General features: G+C 35.0%; 1 protein-coding gene across 1 annotated transcript in view; it reads right to left on the reverse strand.

Moving 5' to 3' along the window:
- Positions 1-11,802: 11,802 nt before the first annotated feature.
- The window catches only part of UBE2D1 (ubiquitin-conjugating enzyme E2D 1), a 30,851-nt gene continuing 20,505 nt past the window's right edge, over positions 11,803-22,148 (reverse strand). Inside the window, exons 2-7 of the mRNA XM_012657692.1 lie at positions 19,860-19,923; positions 19,735-19,766; positions 17,410-17,487; positions 16,230-16,335; positions 13,418-13,511; positions 11,803-12,721 (exon numbers count right to left, since the gene is read on the reverse strand). Coding sequence (XP_012513146.1) covers positions 12,676-12,721; positions 13,418-13,511; positions 16,230-16,335; positions 17,410-17,487; positions 19,735-19,766; positions 19,860-19,923 — 420 coding nt within the window. The 3' untranslated portion in view covers positions 11,803-12,675. The remainder of the gene's footprint in view (positions 12,722-13,417; positions 13,512-16,229; positions 16,336-17,409; positions 17,488-19,734; positions 19,767-19,859; positions 19,924-22,148) is intronic.

A 22,148-nucleotide genomic window follows, 5' to 3' on the forward strand; every position in this document is an offset into this window, starting at 1 on the left:
AAGATTAGCATCTGCACAAATTGTTTATACACAAATTTGGCCCCCTAGATAACAACTACCTGTTAGAAGTGTCATTTGCTGATAGAAGGGATAGTTATGTGTGGAGGTGGGAACCAAGTAAAATTTTGGAATATACACATGAAAGTAATTGTGGTTCATTGATACTTGCATATTGGTAAAGCAGAAGGTAGTACCAATAAATAGCAACAGCAGCCAGAGGCCTGGATAATTCCCTGCTGAATAATAGAGTTAGTTGCATGATTATCACTCAAATGAAGACAGAATATTGCTTAAAGAAAAGCAGTCTTGCTTTTGTCATTATAATAAATAATTTAGCTAAAATAGGAGCAATTAATAGATTTAGCACATAAGTAGATATGATTCTGAATGTATAAGTAAATATATTTCTGGAAATGAGATCATGTTGTAAGCACTACATTTAAAGATCATTTGCTCATCAGCAATTATATAGTACTGTGACAAGCACTAGAAGGAGCTCGAAAAGAATAAGACATTGTTCCTGTCCCATTGAGGTTCACACCGATTGGGGGAACAAAGTACAAACACACAAAAATTATAAAAGTATAACAATTCATTGCAGCAACACAAGAAAATTTTTTACAATTTGAATATCTTCTAGCTTATTTTTCCATAAATCAAGATTTTAATAAATTATAAGTATAGAAAACTGCATGTATAATTTTTTTCTTTCAAACCATTTTCATTCACTTAGGCTTTATTTTCACATCACCAGAGTTTGGCTTTAAAATCAGTATACAAAAGGAAGGAAGGGAGAGATAAATAGAGAGAAATTAGAAGAAAGATCTATTGCATGATAATAGTTCCCAGCTATCTAAATTAGTTTATGAATTATTTCTCAATTAGAACAAAGTCTGCCTGCAGTCTTAATTATTAAGGGCATATCAGAATTATTTTTAGCCATTGCTGTAACAGCATTACAAAAAATAAATATAGCTTTTCTATTTTAAAGCTGATTCTGAGTCAGCAGGAGGTAGGACAAGCAAAAGGACAGCTATAATTTTATGCAAATTTTTAAAATCCCAATTCATAGTACTGGATATTACTGAAAACTGACTTCATATTACTGAAAGTTGACTTGAAGACTGGAAGAACTCCAGAATGATTATATTGATGGAGCAATGCTATCAATAAAACAGCATAACCTCCTGTGTCTGCCCTCACACTATTGCAAAGCACCTGATCAATACAAATGATGATAATTATAATTTATTGCTCAACTACATGCCAACTGTTTTACATTTTTACTGTTTTACATTTTCTCTAATCTTTTCATAAATCCTACAAGGTGGTATTATTTCTATTGTGCAGCTATGAAAACCGGTACAGATATATATATATATGAAGGATATCTTCCTTGTTACCATCTTAACACAAATTTCCACCTCTGAATCCACAGTTTTCAGTTTTGAAGTTATATTTGATTCTATGTAGGTACAATATACACAAATCAGTCATGAAGTTGTAGCTTTTTTTAACACTTGATCACATTCCATTATTTATTTTCTCTCCCTATAAAGACCCTTTCTTAACTTTTTTAATTGAGTGGATTATGAAAATAACATCTTAATTTCCTTTATTCACTCATTCATGCAATCATTCAAAAACAGTAGGCTTGAATTTAAAAAATCTACACATACACATATGCTTGGATGTGCATGCATAAAAATAGAATACTACACACAAAATTTGGTTTAATGGTGACTATATCTGGGTACTGAAGGAATGAGTGGTACTCATTTTTTACTATATATATTATTTTTAATTTTTTCTGAAATATAATAATATTCATCTTTTTGTAATAATTTTTTAAAACTCAGTTCCTAGGAGAGGCCAGTACCATGCTAGAGACTCTGATACGTTCTAAAAATACATACAAAGATGACTAAGTCATGATCTTCAGTTTAAATCTGCCTGGGAGAGTAGGGGATGGCTTCATTTAAACTGCTTTTTCAAGTAGGGGAAGGTGGAGGGGCTTTCCAGAAAAATTAAACAGTATTTGCAAGTCATAGATATGTGAGCGGGCATAGTGTACATATGAAAACAAAAATATGTGAAAAGGAGCGGTATGAAACAAACCTAGAGTTTGGGAGGGGTTGGCTTGTGAAGGACTATATGTGATACGTTAAGGAGTTTAGCAAAAGATAGCCAAACAACTTTTTAGGCAAGTTAGAGGTACAATTGAACTTGTTTTTAGAAAAATCCCTTTGGTAGGAGTATAGAGTGCTGGGAGTGAGGAGACTATGGCTACAGTCCAGGAAAGAGGGGCTGAGATTCTGAACTAAGACAGTGCCAGGGCTCATACTCCAAAGGGATTTCCAGGTACAATCAGCAGGATTCCATTGACCAGATAAGCACATAGAAGCCAAGAATGACTACTTTAAGGTCTCTAACTTGAGAGACGATTCTGATTCAAACTGCATACTCTGCTGAGTAGATAAAATACAAAAATTATAATTGAAAAGGTATAAGAGAGCTGCAATAGCCATGAGACTCTCAGAGGTGAGCTCTGAGTATATGCAGGCATTTTTCTCCTAGAGTATAGACTAGAGGCAGAGAATGTGGGCTTAGCACAGGCAGAGGGCCCACTGCTGGGGCATAGAGAAACAGAGTTTTTTGTGGTTGCACAGTGCTGAGTGACAAAACTGAAGTCTTAAGGGACTGCAACAGGCAACTAGTTTCCTCCCTCAAGATACGTGCCAAAGTCTTAAATCTTTTTTGGGCAGGAAGCTAAAGAACTAACATGAAAAAACAGTGTAATTTTCTGCAGTCTGGTGGTGGTGAGAAGACAATGGCCTGCCAAACGAAGGGGGCCCTAAAGAACAGAATAGGAGTTAAAAGACTGAAGTGGTGAATTGACACTGATGACTTACAACTTCTCTTTTTCCCTGGGGCACTTGAATTGGATGTGGCTAAAGGCTGAGAATTCAGGCTTGATCCCTCACAGAAGGTAACTGTTCATGACAGAAAAACTGGTAGTACTTTTGATGGTTGCAGAGAGCAAATGTAATAAAATTGCAGATCTGAAAGGCTCCAGACATATAGCTGGTTTCCCGCTCAAGATGTTTGCCAAAGTCTGAATCTCCCATGAGCAAAAGGCTAAAACTGTGAATAGAAAATACTGAAAAACAAAGTGGAATGTCCTGCAGTCTGTGCTGAGGAAATAACGACAGTGGAAGAGGGTTTAATGGGGTGCAGTGGTGGGTACAAACCTGTAGTCCCAGTCACTCAGGATATTGAGGCATGAGGATTGCTTGAGCCCAGGAGTTCAAGATCAGCAAGGACATCACAGGGAGATGCTATCTCTAAAAAAAAAAAAAAGAAGAAGAAGAAAGAAGGAAGAAGAAGAGGAGGAGGAGGAAGGAGGAGGAGGAGGAGGGGGATATGTACTGTGAACAAGGGTAAACCACATACAGTTTGAGTGTGATAACACTGCAAACCAGCCTCGACTAAGCACAGGCCCTGACTGCATTAAGGTGATCATCACACATTATTTGACTAACAGAGCAGAGGAGGAGCACTCCGGTGGAAGATAACATCATCTAGGGTCTCTACGATTTATGTACATGAGATCTAGCATAAAAGCAGACTTAACAGGTGATTCAGATGCTGAAGTCAGCAAACACTTTAACTGATTAAGAAAAGAAGTTCAAAAAAAGAAAAATACAGAGAAAATAAATGAAACAATTTAGGAATTCATCAAAAACCTGAAATATGCAAAAAATTCAAATGGTAATTCTAGAACTGAAAAATAAACGTGGAATTAACAATATCTGAAAGGAATGGATGGGTTTAAGAGCATACTGAACAAAGCATTTGTATTAAATTGTAATCAGTCAAAGATGGATACTTTAGAGTAATTACACACACACTAAAAGAATGTCTAACACGTTATCAGAGGGAAAAATGATACAACTATAAAAGCTGACTAATCCAAAGAAGGCAAAAAGGCAAAAAAATAAAACATGGCTTAAAGGAAAAGCAAAACAGGGAGACAGTTGGTATAAACTCAACTACATCTAATTCCATTAAATGCAAAAGGATAAAATACTTCAATTAAAGGATAAAAATGGTCAAATTGGATAAAAACCAAATCAAATAAACCAACTATGAGTATAGGAGACATGCATTTTAAAAAGGACACAGAAAAGACCAAAGTTAAAGAATAGAAAAAGATATACACTGCAAATACTAGTCAAAATTAAGTTATACTAATATTAGATAGAGTGGACTTTAAGACAAAGGCATTAATACAGATAAAGAGAGGCATTTCTTAATGTGATATCACAATTGTGTCTGCGTGTGTTTGAGAACTCAATAATATGATGTCAAAATATATAAAGCAAAAATACAACTAACAATCCTAAAGAGAAACATTTAACACGTCTCCTTTAATGGCTGTGAGAATAAGCAAATAAAAATTACAAACTCAATGAACTTGATCTAATCAGCATGTTTAAACACTGTACCTAATAATAACAGAATTCATATTCTTTTCAAAAGCATATGATACATTTATCAAAATTTCCATATGCTAGGTCATAAAGCAAACTTCAATGAATTTCAAATAATTGAATTTATTCAGATTATGTTTTCTGGCCATGGAGAATTTAAGCTAGAAAACAAGAACAAAACTTTACTTGAAAAAAACCCAATTGCCTAGAAATGGAACAATACATCTCTCTATATAACTCCTAGGTAAATGAAGAAATCAAAACAGGAATTAGAAAATATTTTTAACTGAATTATAGTGAAGATACAATATTTCAAAACTTGTAGGATGCAACGAAAGTGGTGCTTGGGGGAAATACGTAGTTTTAAATGCATATATTAGAAAAAAAGGCCGAAAATTGTTTCAATTTCAAGAAGCAAGAAAAAAATAAAATCAAAACTAAAGAGAACATAAAGAAATAACAGAAATCAATGGAATGGAAAACAAAAATACAAGAGAAATTTTAAAAATCAAACATTGATTCTTTGAAAGATTAATAACATTGATAATTTATAAGACTAATTAGAAAAAAGGAAGAAAATTTAAAATATAAGGAGATGACTACAGATACTTATTACCTTCAAAAAGATAAGAGGGTATTGAGAACAACTCAATGCCAAATAGATTGACAATATACATAAAATGCACAAATTCCTTGAAAAACACAAAACTGAGAATAACAAAAAGTATATCTAGTCCTATATATATTAAAGAGATAGAATTTGTTACTACAATCTTCCCATAACCCTATGCAAAAAACATTGTTTGATTTGCCAAGAAAAAAAAAACTCTAGACACAAATAGCTTCAGAATATTCTTCAAAATATATAAGGAACAAATAGCACAAATCGTACACAAACTCTTCTAGAAAATAAAGAGGGAATGTTTTCTAACTAGTCTTAGGATGCCAGCATAACTTGAGGTATTAAACTTGACAAAGATATTCAAAAAAGGAAATTATGAACTTCTCTCATGAACATAGTTGCAAAAATCCTCAAAAAATATTAGCAAATATTAATATAATCCAGTGACTTGTAAAGAGGATAATACATCTCAAAGTGGATTTTCATCCAGAAATGTAAGGATAATTTAACATGTGAACATCTGTTAATGTAATTCACATTATATTAATTGAGGGAAAAGACAAAAATCACAATAATGATTTTGAGAGATGAAGAAAAAGCATTAAATTCAACTTGCAACTCAACAGTAATAAAAATGTTTAATAAACTACAAATAGAAAGGAAATTCCTTAATATGAAGGCAACACCATACTTAATATCAAAATAAAACCTTTCCCTCAGAAATCAAGAAAGGATGCTTGCTATTACTATTTTGGCATGATACTGAAGCTCAACCTAATGCAACAAAGAAAAAAAAAAGGAATGTGGCATAGAGATTATAAATGAATAAAATTATCACTATTTGCAGGTAACATGATTACAAGTGTAGAAAACTTTAAAATTCTACAAACTTTAAAAAAGCAAATTTAGCAAGGTTGCAGGATACAAGGCAAACACTATAAATAGTGTTTCTATACATTAAGAACACACAGGCCGGGCACAGTGGCTCACGCCTGTAATCCTAGCACTCTGGGAGGCCGAGGCGGGCCGATTGTTTGAGCTCAGGAGTTCGAAACCAGCCTGAGCAAGAGCGAGACCCCGTCTCTACTAAAAATAGAAAGAAATTATCGGACAACTAAAAATATATAGAAAAAATTAGCCGGGCACGGTGGCTGTGCCTGTAGTCCCAGCTACTCTGGAGGCTGAGGCAGAAGGATCGCTTGAGCCCAGGAGTTTGAGGTTGCTGTGAGCTAGGCTGACGCCACGGCACTCTAGCCCGGGCAACAGAGTGAGACTCTGTCTCAAAAAAAAAAAAAAAAAGAAAAAAGCACAAATATGAAATGAAATGAAAAATAATTTTTATAATAGATTTTAAAAATTAGAGACCTAGGAATGAACCCAATGAAAAATGTATAAGACATTTACACAGAAATTACGAAACAATTACATTAAAACAATTAGATACTTAGAAATTAAGGACAGCCTAAGCACATTGAGTGCTATACATATGCATGGAATGACCGATGAGATGTGGTAGTGACCCTAAATTCTTTCCCAGGGAAAGGTGAGGGTCTGTGTCCTTTTCCCTTGAACTTGAGTGAGCCTGTGACTGTTTCAATCAATAAACTACAGCACAAGTGATGCTGTGTGACTTAAAAAAGGCAGCTTACTCCTCATTCTCTTGGAACACTTGATCTTCAGATGCTCCCTCTTGGAACTGAGCAGCTATGTTGTGAGATGATCAAGCCACACAGAAAGACCATTAAGTAAGTGATCTGGTAAATAATACCTGCCCAGATGCCAACATGTGAGTGGAGAAGCCTCCAAATGGTTTTAGCCCCAAGCCACTTGAGTCACCCCAAACGGAGACCCTAAGTACCATGGAGTAGACAGGCCATCCCTACTGTGCTCCATACCAATTACTGACCCAAAAGAATACATGAGTATAATAAAATGGTTGTGGTTGTATACCACTTAGTTTGGGGTGCTTTGTTGTTTAGCAGTAGATAACCAGACCAAAAGATGCCAACTTTACCAAAATAGCTTTATAGATTCAATCTAATCCCAATTAAAATTTCAGCAGGAGAAATGGCAAAGCTGATCCTACAATGTATATGGAATTACAAGGGACGTGACTAGCCAAAACAAGATCATAAAAGAACAAAGTTGGAAGATTCATACTTCCTCATTTCAAAAGTTACTGCAGAGCTACGATAATCAAAACAGGGTGGTAATGGCATAAAACATATAGATTGATGGAACAGAACTGAGAGTCCAGAAATAAACTTCTATAGTCAGTTGATTTTCAATAAAGGTACCAAGGCCATTCGAAGTGAAAGAATCATCTTTTTTTTTTTTTTTTTTTTTGAGACAGCATCTCACTCTCTTACCTGGGCTAGAGTGGCATGGCATCAGCCTAGCTCACAGCAACCTCAAACTCCTGGGCTCAAGCGATCCTTCTGCCTCAGCCTCCCGGGTAGCTGGGACTACAGGCACGTGCCACCGTGCCCGGCTAATTTTTTCTATTTTTAATTGTTTGGCTAATTTCTTTCTATTTATAGTAGAGACGGGGTCTCGCTCTTGCTCAGGCTGATTTCGAACTCCTGAGCTCAAGCGATCCCGCCCACCTCGGCCTCCCAGAGTGCTAGGATTACAGGCGTGAGCCACCGGCTCGGCGGAAGGAATCATCTTTTCAACAAATTGTACAGGCTAATCTTTAGAAGGGCCTGTTTACATGGTTTGCCCTTGGCTGACATTTGGGAACTTGGCTTCTGAAACCATCCCTAAGTGATAAGGTTGTGCCTGCTGTGCTAGCCTGACTAGACTTTTTAAATAAACAGTGTGATTTATGGTGAGCACCTGCTCTCCTTCTGGGAGACTAGAATTTTGGAGAACAAAGGGTACCTACATAATTAGCCCCCAATAAAAACCCTGGACTTTGAGTTTCAAACTGGCTTCCATGGGCAGAAACACTATGCCCATGATACTACTGGAGGAAGAGTGTACTGTGTGTGGCCCCTTCCAGAAGCACACAGGCAGCCTGCACATGGACTCCCCCAGACTCTGCCAGATCTGTCTTTCCCCCTTACTAACCCAGCTGTGTATCCCTGCTGTGTCACTGTAATAAATCTTAGCTGTGAGTATGACCATATGCTGAGTCCTGTGAATTCTTCTACTGAAATACCGAATGTGTGGGTGGTCACGGGACTGCCAAAACAAGTGTATCAAAAGTGCCAACACAAGTGGGGTCACAACTGTTTTCCACAATATGTATATTAAGAGTTTATATTAAAATATTTCATACACAACTCATAGTGATCTTTTGCACTTAAAGAGATCTTAACAGTTTTTCCCGCCAAGCAAATTATGAGGAAAGCATAGTTCAGACCTTAAACCAATGTGCCAGTATAATAAAAGCAACTTCCTGATGAAGAGAGGCACATCTCTCCCTCTATAGAAGTAGAACCTAACAGAATGTTAAAGTAAGTTTTTAAAGAAAAGCTTATTATACAAAATGCCCCCAATACTAATACTCTTAGGTGAATGTTTTCTCTTTCTATTAGTTCAGGTCATTTAAATTTCAAACCATTCTTATATATAACAGGATAATGGAAGCAGAAATTTAAACATAACAAAATACAAATAAGTGATATAAAATCTACAAGGCTGTCACCAAGACACTACTGCATTACAAATTATTTCTAGAACCAGCTGTCTATAATTTTTCAATTATCATCGCTACTGAAAAAAAACACCTGGTGAAACCATATCAATTACAGTTTAAGAAGAGCTTACAGACATTACTCAGTACAAAAAGAGCAGAAATGACTAGCTATCTATATATAGCAACTTTTTACAAGTGAAATTAGATAAATCTCTAATTGCATTCATTGTACAATACAACTGTCAGAACAATAAAAGACAAGCATTATTACAAATGAGAAATTTCACAAATAATCTGCATTACATTTTAGGGCTATTAAATTGTGATTAAATCTCTGCTTTAAAGAAAAAAATTTGAAAGTCCTACTTTATAGTTGGTAAGAGTGATAGAACTAAATTTTTAAAAATTCAGACTTGTTATTGTTCTGTTAATAATCACTTAAAAGATTTAAACAAACTAAGGCTGGGCGTGGTGGCTCACGCCTGTAATCCTAGCACTCTGGGAGGCCGAGGCCGGAGGATCGCTCGAGGTCAGGAGTTCAAGACCAGCCTGAGCAAGAGCAAGACCCCCGTCTCTACTAAAAATAGAAAGAAATTAATTGGACAACTAAATATATACAGAAAAAATTAGCCGGGCATGGTGGCGCATGCCTGTAGTCCCAGCTACTCGGGAGGCTGAGGCAGGAGGATTGCGTGAGCCCAGGAGTTTGAGGCTGCTGTGAGCTAGGCTGAAGCCACGACACTCTAGACCAGGAAACAGAGCAAGACTCTGTCTCAAAAAAAATTTAAACTAAAAGATAAGCAGTACTTTCAACAATTTGAATACATTGCAGCTCTATTTACACAGCAATGGCTAAAGCCTCGATCACATTTTCCACAGCTGGTCCTAACGAGAATGAGTAACTGGACGATAATTCTACTGCAGAACTCAAAGTTTAAAACATCTCAACTGGACTGGACTTTGAATCCAGTTCAAATTGACTACCAATAAACACATGATATAGTTTCATAACCAAGAATCTTTTTTATCTGAGAAGAAAATTCATTTCCGTAATCTCTCCATTTTAAAAATACAGAACCGTGGGAGAGCAGGATCCTGACAAATGTCAATGACTGAATCATGTCAAAGGTAGATCACTGGGATAAAATAAGAAAAATGTAAAACTACAATGTGATATTATTTTTATGACTTTTTAAAAAAGTAACTGTTTTTGAATATTGAATCTTACAGCTACCCTTGATATTTTAGTTGACTTACAAAGTAAATCTTTAATTTCTCCTATCAAGATTTTGAGGGGCGGTGGAAGAGGGAAATAAAGCAAAATGAATAATTAAATACAGTTTATAGAGGCATGTGCGTAAAACTGTACTTCAGGAATAATACCCTTTTGAGATGGGGGATGGTGGCAAGGTTGTCCTTACAACCTGTATCACTGATGTATCGTGTGTGGCGGTTCCAAGTGTCCAGAATCCAATTTGAACATGGTTTTCAACTATGCTTCAAAGCATCCAGGACTTCAAGAGGTGGAATTCTAAATTCCCAAAAGATTACCCATATTTTCCTCACGCTAAGGAGGTCCTTAAATTAATACTTTATCTATGAAAAGGCCCTAACTTTGAATTTAGTTTTAAAAAGTTAACTGATGTTCTCTGTTAGAATTAAGTAAAAATAATACACCCAAAATGGTAATCTGACTGATCATTATGCCACCATCAAGCTCAAGATTTGCAATTAATTATGAGAACTTGTGCTTACTCCTCAGGAGTCTAGTACAATTCAGATGTAAGCAAAGGCAAACGAGAGTTAGGCGAGTTTCCAAAACTTTAATAAAGAAAAAAAGACACTTCCAAAAATAAATGCCACACAAATGAAAGGTTTTTTTTAAAAAGTGAAAGATACTCAAGAAACAAAACCCTTTACTATCAAAGTATACTAAATACTTAAATCTAACGATGTTGAGTGTTCAAATGCAGGGCAAATGTAGCTTAATAATAATATAGCTAGTAAAGTAGTGTTTTTCATGATATGGCTGTTTTAAGACATCACTTAATATAGTTACTTTTTTAAGCCTATATTTTCTTAAACATCCATTTCACAATTCATTTAATTATTGTACATTCATTTATAAAAACACACATTTTCTAACAGATTATTTTGTGCTTTAATAATAATGAACCATGATAAATACTCAAGTGATGGAAATGTTTGGCTAATGACCACACCCATCACAGACTCTTGCACACTTACACAGCTACTGCAGTAACCAGAAGAGCTACAACTGTTCTTAAAAATGACACTCACTCAAGTTCGATAAGCATGCGAAACACTGAAGAGATGTATTTTTTCCCAGGTTAAAACATTAGAACTTTCTAGTTTTCTTTAAAATCTATAAAGATAACCTGCTTATTTAAATCACTTTTAGCTGTCAATATATAAAAAATGGAGGGAAGCATCATTTAGAATTTTCTTTGTAACTTCTATAGTAAAAAATGGATGTTTTCAAATTGCAATACAATTAAATTCTATTTTAGAAATTCTAGATTTTAAAATGTTAAGAAATATAATGTCAATTACATTTACAGGGCATTCTAATGAATTAATCTAGTGATTCCGCAGGTCTACAAAGAATTTTCTAGCCAGGCATGGTGGCATGAGCCTGTAATCCCAGCTACTTGGGAGGCTGAGGCGAAGCATGGCTTAAGCCCAAGAGTTCAAGACCAACCTGGGAAATATAGCAAGATCCCGTATCAAAATAAATAAATAAATAAATACTTTTCTTCAGGGTGGGTAACACCACCTTATACTCGTTTCAGTACTTTTAACAAATTCCATTTTAGATGAGACCCAGGACAAACCCCAACTTATTCTAAATGCTCCTCTACAACAAAGGACCAAGGTATATCATCTTACAGATTGACCATTTAGTAAAGAGATATTAACCTAAAACAATAAAGTTTATATAATAGTGACTAATGCCAAACATAATGGACCTCATTTTCACAATTTAGAAATAATTTTCATGCAAAATTTTATATAGAGCTTTGATTCTTACTTAAATTTTTATTTTTTTAAGTAATCAAGACAAATAGTAGAAAAAGCTTTTTATTTATATGGAAAAAGCTACAGTAAGGTCTGTAAAAGGTGTCAATATAATATTGCCTATAGAGGAAAAAATTCAAATGTGAATAGCAACAAATAAATGTTACACATCTTCCTACTTAGCAGTGCAATTAATTCACATTGCAATAAAGTTAAGTCAAGTATAACAAAATCAAAACAAGTGTTTCTCCATAATCAGTATACTGAGAATTACAGTGTAAAGATCATTTCAGGTTTAAGAAATCTGCAATCAATCTATAGAATATCCTAAGACAAGGGAGACACAGTCAATTCATTTAATTATCAGCTGTTGGGCTTTTTCAATACTGTTCACAGGAAAAAAGTAATGAGTTGACATACATGTAAATAGAATATATTTAGTCTATACAGTAAAAAAATACAAATTATAAAGTGAGCTAACAGAATGAAATCTGAATACAGATTTATAAAACTGACGACATCTTAGACAACACATACAGTATTTCTCATGTAAAAACATCTAGTTTCAGCAAAAAATAATTTGGTTGCTTTTCAGCTGCATTGTAGATCTTGTAAGCTGAAGATGCAGATGTCCAAGTATCTTAAAAACCATAATAAATGTCTTTCTCAATGCATACAAAATGATAAATGCTCTCATCACAGTCTTAAGGGTATTTTTGGAAGTTTGTTTTGTCTTGCTTCAGAAACACATTTAAAATGGGCAAAAATCAAAGGGTTTCATGATACAATGAAACAGTAAACAGTGCTCAATTTACTGCTAATGTTGAAAAAAACCTAGATTTTACAGTACTCTGGTATATATGAAAAATTTTTTGACTTTACATTGCATATTTCTGAGTCCATTCTCTTGCATGTCTGTTGTATCTGTAGGCAAACAAAAGAGATATAGTAAAAACACAGAAACTTAATCTTTTAAAAGCTTCTTTCCATATAAAACTGCATATCCTATCTTCTCATGCTTAACTGCAATAATCATACATATATGTGATATAGGCTCCCCCATGCATAAATAAAACAGGAAAAATAAATGATTTTTTAACTTAAGGACTTTTTTGCAACCTATATGAAAATGTACCTAAATATAGAAAAACAAAACTTAGAAACCAACTTCTAATAGAAATTTATAAAAGCCAACCCTGAATGAGCATTACCTGCAAATTGCAAATAAACCTACAGTACAAGCAAGGTGGAACAGCTTGAAAATTAGGTCAGTTTGGGTGGGCCTAGAATTAACTTCTCTTCCTGGGAGAAGATAGGGAATACAATATTTAGTACTTTCCTATGATTAAATTCTTTCGTTTTTAATTTACCACCTCAAATTATATATTATTATTGTGCAAACACAGAACACGTACCATAAAACAGTAATGGGAAAGAACAAGATTTTTTGTAAAAAGACTTAATAGAGTTTTAAAAGAAAGGTTTACTCCCCTGGAAAAAGATAAACTTAATACAAGCATAAAAAGCATAAATGTACTTAAAATATATTGATAATATTCATTTTTTGGCAGACTATATGGAAAAGCATCCAAACAGAAGCTAATATAAGTAAACACTTACTTTTCTTTGTCTGATTTATAGATTTGTGCAATATCTGGTACTAAGGGGTCATCTGGATTAGGATCACAAAGTAGAGAACATATGGACAATAAAACTAGATTTAAAAGAGAACATCATATTAGATAATAATCTTTTTACTTTATACAAATTACATATGTGAAAATAACTTTACTGAACACAGATTAAAAAAATAAAATTACATTTATACAAACTACATTTTACACTAACTTTGGCTGATAGCAAATTGATCTTTAAAATTTTTTAAATTATAAAATTACCATAAAATGTATATAATACAAATTTTATTTTACCTTTTGAGGTTTTAAATTCTATTTGAATTTCCCTTTATTTAAAAAATGTGAACCTCCAAAGTAGCTATTAATAACTTTTAAACTTAAGAGTTCTCTTCAAAGCAATCAAAGTACAGTTAACAGTCCAAACCATTTTGGATAGTATGCTCGTATGCTTTTTTACTTTGGCTTAGTGCTATAGACTGTCTACAAAGAAAATCTGTAAGATTTTTTCAATGAATATTTTATTCCATGTACCTTATTCATATGGCATGCATTTAAAAATAATGTTAATAGCTATCTTTATATAACTTAATATGTTAAAATATAAATGAAATTTTAAAAAGTAGTTATTGCTACACTATGTAAAGATACTAATACAAATAACTACACTTAAAAAAAACATCTAAGTATCTGAAATGAGAGGGAACAAGGACTCTGGTTCCTCATTTTTCTGCTTCAATTACATGACACCATTTCAGAGGTGGTGCATGGAACCTTTGGAACAACCTCTCATTTCCAACTGCTCCCCACCCCCCATCATGTTTATATTTTCAGAATCTTTTAAGTTCAAGGGTGGATTTATAGAGCAGTCTTAAATGATAGGGAAAGGGGAGGAGTGTTATGGACTAAGGATAAAACTAATATTTTATTCATCTTCCTTATCTTCCATTTGCTCATTGAAACTTCAGGCCTTGTATATCAAACTTACAGGGTAGATTTCCTGGGCTCACCTAAGTCTCCAGAATGCTTCCACACTGACCTCATGGTAAAAAGCAGAACAAGACATTTAAAATACAGAAAAGCACCAGGCACGGTGGAATGCGCCTGTAATCCCAGCTACTTAGGAGGCTGAGGCAGGAGGATCGCTTGAGCCCAGGGGTTCAAGACCAGCCTGAGCAACACAGTGAGACCCTCCCCATCTCAAAAAACTAAAATTACAATTAAAAATATATATAGAAAAGTAAAAAATATACAAACAAATGAGTGAGATATGATCTATTTATACCGTAAGAAAGAAGTTCCTTCTCTGCCTTCTCCTGCTGAGAGGAGTTATTTGACCTAATTTCACTATCATGCACACAAACCATATCCATCCCTTAAGATAAGGAAAAAGGTAATAGCTAACATTCATTTGAGTGCCTACTGTGAGCCAGGTGCATGGTGACCCTATGTAGTAATACTATTATAAACCCTATTTTACATTTAAGGAAACTGAGACTCTTTGAATTCTCAAAGGACAGTTTCCAGAAGCCAATACTACTAAGTGTTCTTTAAAAAAAGCTACCAATGTCAGAAGATAAGTACTCAGCATGTGGCAGTCTGCCATTTGTACGTATAAGGACTGAGTTGCTTATGCCAAATGACGTTCATTTCATGACACCATTCCAGGAAAGTGTATATTAACTTGAATAGCCCTTTGACACAGAATCTTTCCTACATCCAGTGCATGACAGTTACACTATATGAAAGATTTTAAAAAGGATACTAGAATCTACATGAGCATTTTAGATGAGGATTTTGGGTCAGAAAAACCACCATTCATAAATAATTAACCCGAAGGGCTATTATTTATTTAATACTTTAAAGAGTTATGGCTGTGGGCCCTACTTCCTGTAAACCTTATCACTTTTAAAAACAAGTTATATATTCAGGTAGCATTTATAAAAAAAAAAAGAAAGAAAGAAAGAAAGAAATCAGCACATGTTCTTCCTATGAATCCTTCGAGAGAAATAATTTTCCAAAATTTTATAAAAAGGGAAAACTTGGTAGTTACTTCAGGGGCAGCTGCTTCTAACCCAAACAGTATTTTCCAACACTCAGGTTATCTTCTATTAGAGAATCAAGACACAAATAAAGAGTGCTAGCACTGTAAACAGTATTGGCTAATGAAACAAAAATGGCTTCAGACAGCCTGTACATAGATCTGATAATTTAGCAGAGAACAACGCCAAAAACCTGTGAAAGCTGAGAATCAGCACTGATTATGTGCCAGTCATTATAATGATGCTATCGATTATTCTAAGTTTGGACTAACGTATTTTATGTCCTACATTAAAGTGTCAAATATGTCTTTCATTTTAAATCATTTATTTTATCAGCCCAATCTGATATTTTTTTCTTGGATGAAGTAAAACAGTTGTAAAGCTTTATGTCAGTAGTTCCATTTAATGAATGGGATAACTGGTCCTAAAAATCTTCTTTTTTCTACCTTTCTCTCTTTTTCTAAAGACAACACCCAAGCCAAAAAGGGTAAAATATCAATAGACTTATCCCCAAATTTCTAGCTCTCATATTTTAAATTTCTTCTCATTTCATCATTTAGATTGCTCTTTCCACCCCTCAACCCCCAAGTTAACTGCTAAAAGCCAGAGTAACATAAGGGCTACACGAGCAAAGTAAAATCAAAACAGAAAAAAGCTCAGTTGATTGGTTTTTTTAAAAAAAACTTTTGTCCCTACATACTTCATTTCTCCAGTCTCACTGTTATCAACTGTTTTAAATCTGATAAATGAAATTACCTTTTGATACAGTCAGAGCTGGTGACCACTGTGACCTCAGGATATCAAGACAAATACTTCCATTACTGTTTATGTTTGGATGGTAAATTTTTGTTGTGAAAGCAATCTAAACATAAAAAAGAAAAAAAAAACACAAAAACATGACAATCCACAAACTATGAACAAAACAGAACCAATGTGCTCTAGGGTAAAATATCCTCAACTTTACATAAACTTAGAGGAGAAATTATTTTCAACACTAATCAAATGATCATCGACTTTGTACTTTACACGTAGCTCTAACTAGTGGGAAGGTGAAAGTCAATCAGTTTTCCTCTTTTCCCCTCCAAGGAATTGAGAAGCATTTTGGAGAGTGTGATATAAATAAGTCTGACTGGTTGAAGAGCACCTGAAGTAATCAACCATGGCTTTCACCATACCTAGAAGTAATAATCCTTTTCTTAATTTTGATTATCAGTGATATCTAGAAGTGACACTTGGGTCTAAAATCAGGGTGCTGACTCTGTTCCAGGGCAAATTTGAGGGGTCTCAGCTTGCTACCTGTCCTAAGAAATCCACCAAGAATCCTAATCTCCCACAAGAGGTGCTGTCGTATCATTTCATATACACAATGTTAATCAGGTGTTTTTAAAAATCTAAAGTAATTATTTTCTGAGTGACAGAATCTGTTAATTTTTTTTCCTTCTTGATATCCCCATCATTTGTTTCCCTTTGGAGCTAATCTAAACTAAATTTAATAAGAACAGGTTTCTACCTTTCCTAGCATACTAAAGGGACTATGTCATATTTACTTTTGTTTTCCGCAATGTAAAAGAAAATGGTAGATGCTCAATAAATGTCTACTGACTACTTTAAAAATTGAGAAATAAGGGTCAACTTTGGAAAGATAATCCCATGAATAGCAAAGTCTGACTCTTAACCATAAAAACTTCCCAAACTATAGATATCTAATAAGGAGGGAAAAAAAGCCAAGGAACCTAATTTATAGCACAACAGATACTACTGTTTATTTTATAGGCCTAATATAATATTTGAGTAAAAAAGCATATTTTAGATTCAGTGGCTTTACAAAGTTTAAAAGTGCTAAACTACCCACAGTCTTTGACATCATGAAACTACCTCTAGATAAAGAGTAAAATCCCTGACGTGGGAGTCACATCAATCATAAAAATAAAAATACCTTTGGTGGTTTAAAAGGATAATCTGTCGGAAAATGTACAGTGAGAAAGAAGACTCCACCTTGATATGCGCTATCAGGCTGAAATTACAAAATATTTGCATCAGTATTTACTCAATAACTTAAGATGATTTCACCAAATACTATCAGTTGGAAAAGAATGCCATCATATTTTACCTGATTTTATTAAATATTATCAGTTTGGGAAAAAAAGGCAATCATTTTGAAATAAGTTCAAATCATTTACCTTGAGAACAGGTTTCCCTTTGCAGGTATGAAGGATGATTTTCCAACAATTATGCCAACGTCAAAAAGTTTAAAAGAAAACAAAAATAGGACACACACAGTGGTATAACTTGCCCAAACAAATCTGTTCATGAGTACAAATTTTTAAAGATCAGTATACACACAAGACTGCTGTGAGAAAAGATAATTTTCTGCAGCAGTAATCAGTATTTTTTTAAAAAGGGTAGAGGCTAGTATTTACCTTCTTTTTTATAAAGTTTAAGTTCTTCTAACATTACAAGCCAAAAAAAAATTAAAAAAGGGGAAAAAGTAGCAAAATATACGTAAAATTCTATTTTAATTCTTTCATATTTAATTAAATATATCAGGTTATATTAGCATTTGGGTAATAACAGCAAGACTGTTATTACTTCCTCTTTAAGTTCCTGCATACATATTAGAGGACTGTACTGTATAATTATTATATATATATTGTTTAATTCTAGTTCATCAAAAGTTATAAAGAATGTAGAAAATATAAGCAAATTACAATGATGGTTATGGTCTGCTTAGATATGCAAATAATAGTACAGAGTACTGTAATGTAATGTACATTACATTACATGACTAATATCAACAGTAGTCATGTTTACATTACTAAAATAAGGGAGGTATGAATAACATAATTGTAACCATTTGCTACATGTGATTCACCTAAAACATCTGTGAGGGGCTATAATTCAAATGGTAAGGGTTGGGGCTGGGCGAGTTGGCTCAAGACTATAATCTTAGCACTTTGGAAGGCTGAGGCCACAGGATCACTTGAGGCCAGGAGTTTGAGACCAGCCTGAGCAACATGCAGGACCCCATCTTATAAAAAAAAGAAAAAATCAGCCAGGCATGGTGGCATGTGCCTGTAGTCCCAGCTACTTGGGAGGCTGAGGCGGGTGGATCAATTGAGCCCAGGAGTCTGAAGTTGCAGTGAGCTATGATGATGCCACTGCACTCTAGCCCAGGCAACAAAAGCGACACCCTATTTCAAAAACAAAAACAAACAAAAAATGGTGAGGATGGATCTTTAAATGATAGTATTTTGAAGGTTCTTAGTAAGTAACGAAAACAAGCAAATAACTAGATTCTTATTGAAAGTTGTTAAAACTTATTAAAACAATTATGTTGCATTTTACCTTTAAAAAATCAACTTAATAAAACAATTTAGTAATTTGAGACAACTGCCCAGGAGTCCTGCTTTGATATTCAGTAGTTTTTGGTTTTTTTGAAGTTAAACACGAGCCAATACAATTAAAAACTCTATAACTTACTGATAAAGCTCCTTTAAGGGCAGGAGGAGAGAATGATGTTCATAGAAACATGTTACTAACGTACGCTCACTCAGAAAGGAGATTTGAGCTGTCAGTGCCCATTCTTATGCAATCAGATTTTTGCTCATACAAAGAAAAGCCTGTTCCAACTCATAATTGCCTCTCAGGTGTTGAAAGAAATAATTTTAACAAAGGAAACAAGTACTAAGTGGAGGAGGGTATAAAACAGTACATAATTTTTAGTTCAGAACAATGAGACAAAATTAAAAGCGGCAAACTCATAAGGTGAAAAAGATAAACCCATTGCAATATTTTGTCAATTCTCTTTCACAAACAAGAACAGTGATGAAACATATTGCAAACTGATGTTTGTTACTTGCAGGAATTCCATTACTGAGTTAATTAGACTTATTTTTAACCTACTAAAACTGTGGATGTGAGAATGATTATGCATAGTTATAAACAATTGACTCTTTGTGTCTAAAAAAAAAAAAAGATAAAGCGAACACACAACTTGGTTGCAAATTGTGGGTGATCCATTACGATGTGTAACAATCAAGGATTTGGCAAAAACAAAAAAAAAAACCTCATAGTGATCATCCAAAGTATTTGCCACCAATGCTCCAGAAAATCATCACAAATCCTCAATCATATTTTGCTTCCTGGGTGATTCAGAGTATAAGAAAATTCAACCTTAGTTACAAACATCTGATCAAAGGTGAAATGGCAAGAATGATGTATGGCTGAGGGGATTAATTTCATATATATGAATCATACTTACAGGCCCCATAATAGTTGCTTGCCAGTGGAACACTGAAACAAACAAAGGAGTTTTGGAGTCATTAACGAATGTTCAAACCTATATTTTTAATGGTAGCAAAATCCTGGCAATAGAGCAAAGCTTACGGTCATCTCCCACCGGTCCAGCCGAACAGTGAGCGGGTGGATCACGTTGTAGATCACTTAACTCCTAAAGGAAAGCAAAAACACTTAAGGTTAATTCTTTCTGTTCCCAATGAAACAAGCATAATAATCCATTAAGACACAAATTATTAACTTTACCTTAAAACCATTTTTGGCAATTCTATTCAGAATATGAAAACATAAAATGTACTGACATTAATTGGTAGAAAGGTATGAAATACAGTACTAAATTCCTCCATGAGCAGCTCCAAACCTTGAAAAGATTAAATGGATTAAAATGCCATTTTAACATCCCTAAGACAAAAAAATTTAATGCGTATCTGCTGTATACAAGGTAATTTATGTAAGTGCCAGGGAGATAATATCTAAAAAACAAGTCCTACTTCCAACGGGTTACAACCTAAAATGAAGGAGAGTGAAGGTTCAGAAAGATGAATGAATATTTAAGAACAACTTGAAAGTTACGTAGAAAGAAAGAAGAGCAGGCAGGCCATGTTTTGAAACCTAGAACACGGATTCACATGGTCTTTCCTGCCCTCAAGGCAGCAGAGGGGAAAGGTCATAGAAAGGACACAGCTTTGGAGTTGGCCAGGCCTGGGTTGGGATTCCAGTCCTAACACAAGCAGCTCTGTGGCCTTGGGGAAGTTACTTAACTTCCTCAGCCTCAGCTGGGGAGTAACTGATCATCCCCAAATAAGAAATGTGTAAGTTCAGGCTGGGCGCGGTGGCTCACGCCTGTAATCCTAGCACTCTGGGAGGCCAAGGCGGGCAGATTGTTTGAGCTCAGGAGTTCGAGACCAGCCTGAGCAAGAGAGAAATTAATTGGACAACTAAAAATATATGGAAAAAATTAGCCGGGCATGGTGGCGCATGTCTGTAGTCCCAGCTACTCGGGAGGCTGAGGCAGGAGGATCACTTGAGCCCAGGAGTTTGAGGCTGCTGTGAGCTAGGATGACGCCATGGCACTCACTCTAGCCCGGGCAACAGAGTGAGATTCTGGCTCAAAAAAAAAAAAAAAAAAAAAAAAAAAATGTGTAAGTTCAATACGAAGGACTATAATGGAAGAACCTACCTAATGTAGTTTGGAAGATCAGGGAATGTCTGTGAGGAAGTGACATTGATGCTGAAAGCTAAAGGACGAGTGGGAGTTCGTTTTGGGGGAAATGAGTAACATTGGGAGGCTGGCACAGGATGAAGCTGGAACAGTAGGCAGAAGCCAGGCAGAAAACAGAGAACAAAACACACCGCATTAAGGATTTGGGGTTTTATACCAAGCACACTGGGAGGGGTTTTAAGAAGTGGCAGACTGTGACTCAAAGGATGGTTCTGACTGGATTAGAAACGGGAAAGGGGAGAAGCAACAAGACTGGTCACTACGGGCAAGAGAAATGGTGGTTTAGACTGGAGACACGGTGGCAAGATAAAGGCGGGGGATTTGAGATATGTTGAGGGGCCTATCTATCACAGGACTTGATGGTGAATCACATGTACAGAGTAGGGCGAGGTCACAGATACATATGAAGTGTAGGTGGCAGCTAACATTTACTCAGTGTCTTAGTCACCCTAACAATCCTCAGAGGGAGATGTCATCACATTCCCCACTTTACAGGTAAAGGTGACGCACTTCACGGTATGCTCATGGAACTACCATAGGGCGGAACTGGGGTGTAAACCCAGGCAGTCCAACTTCTTGATTTTTAGTTTCACGAATGTACAAATGTAGAAGGCATTTGCTGAGACGGGGGACACTAGAAGAAAGCAAGATGATTTGGAGAGCAGATATGTTGAATCTGTGATCCCTGCGGTACCAAGAAAAACTTTAGTTCCACATACAGGGCTGGAGCTTGAAAGAGGGTGAGGCTAGAAATTGGAAAATTGTTGTATATACTTGGTATTTGAAACCATGGGAGTGATGTAAACATTTTTGTGGGAACACATATAAGGAAATATGGCCCTTAAGCAAATCTAAGACATCATCGACTGTAAGTCACATCCTTATTTTAAGTACCAATAATTAAGGAAAAATGCTGCCAATTAATTCTAAGACACCATCAATTATAAGATGCACCTAGTTTTTCCAAACGTTAAAATGTGAAAGATGTGCACCTTAGAATCACTGCAATATGGTAATTACAGCAATGAGTCCAGTGCTCTAATAGAGACAAACAAGAAAGAAGTTGTGATAGGGGAAGGCTTTCCCAAGAAAGTGATATGAGCTAAGTAACTGAGCCAAGTGCAAACTCAGGTCTGCTTCTTCCAAGTCCAATGTTC

This window comes from Propithecus coquereli, unplaced genomic scaffold, assembly GCF_000956105.1.
Source record: "Propithecus coquereli isolate 6110/MARCELLA unplaced genomic scaffold, Pcoq_1.0 Scaffold115, whole genome shotgun sequence".
In the NCBI taxonomy this organism is placed as follows: Eukaryota; Metazoa; Chordata; class Mammalia; order Primates; family Indriidae; genus Propithecus; species Propithecus coquereli.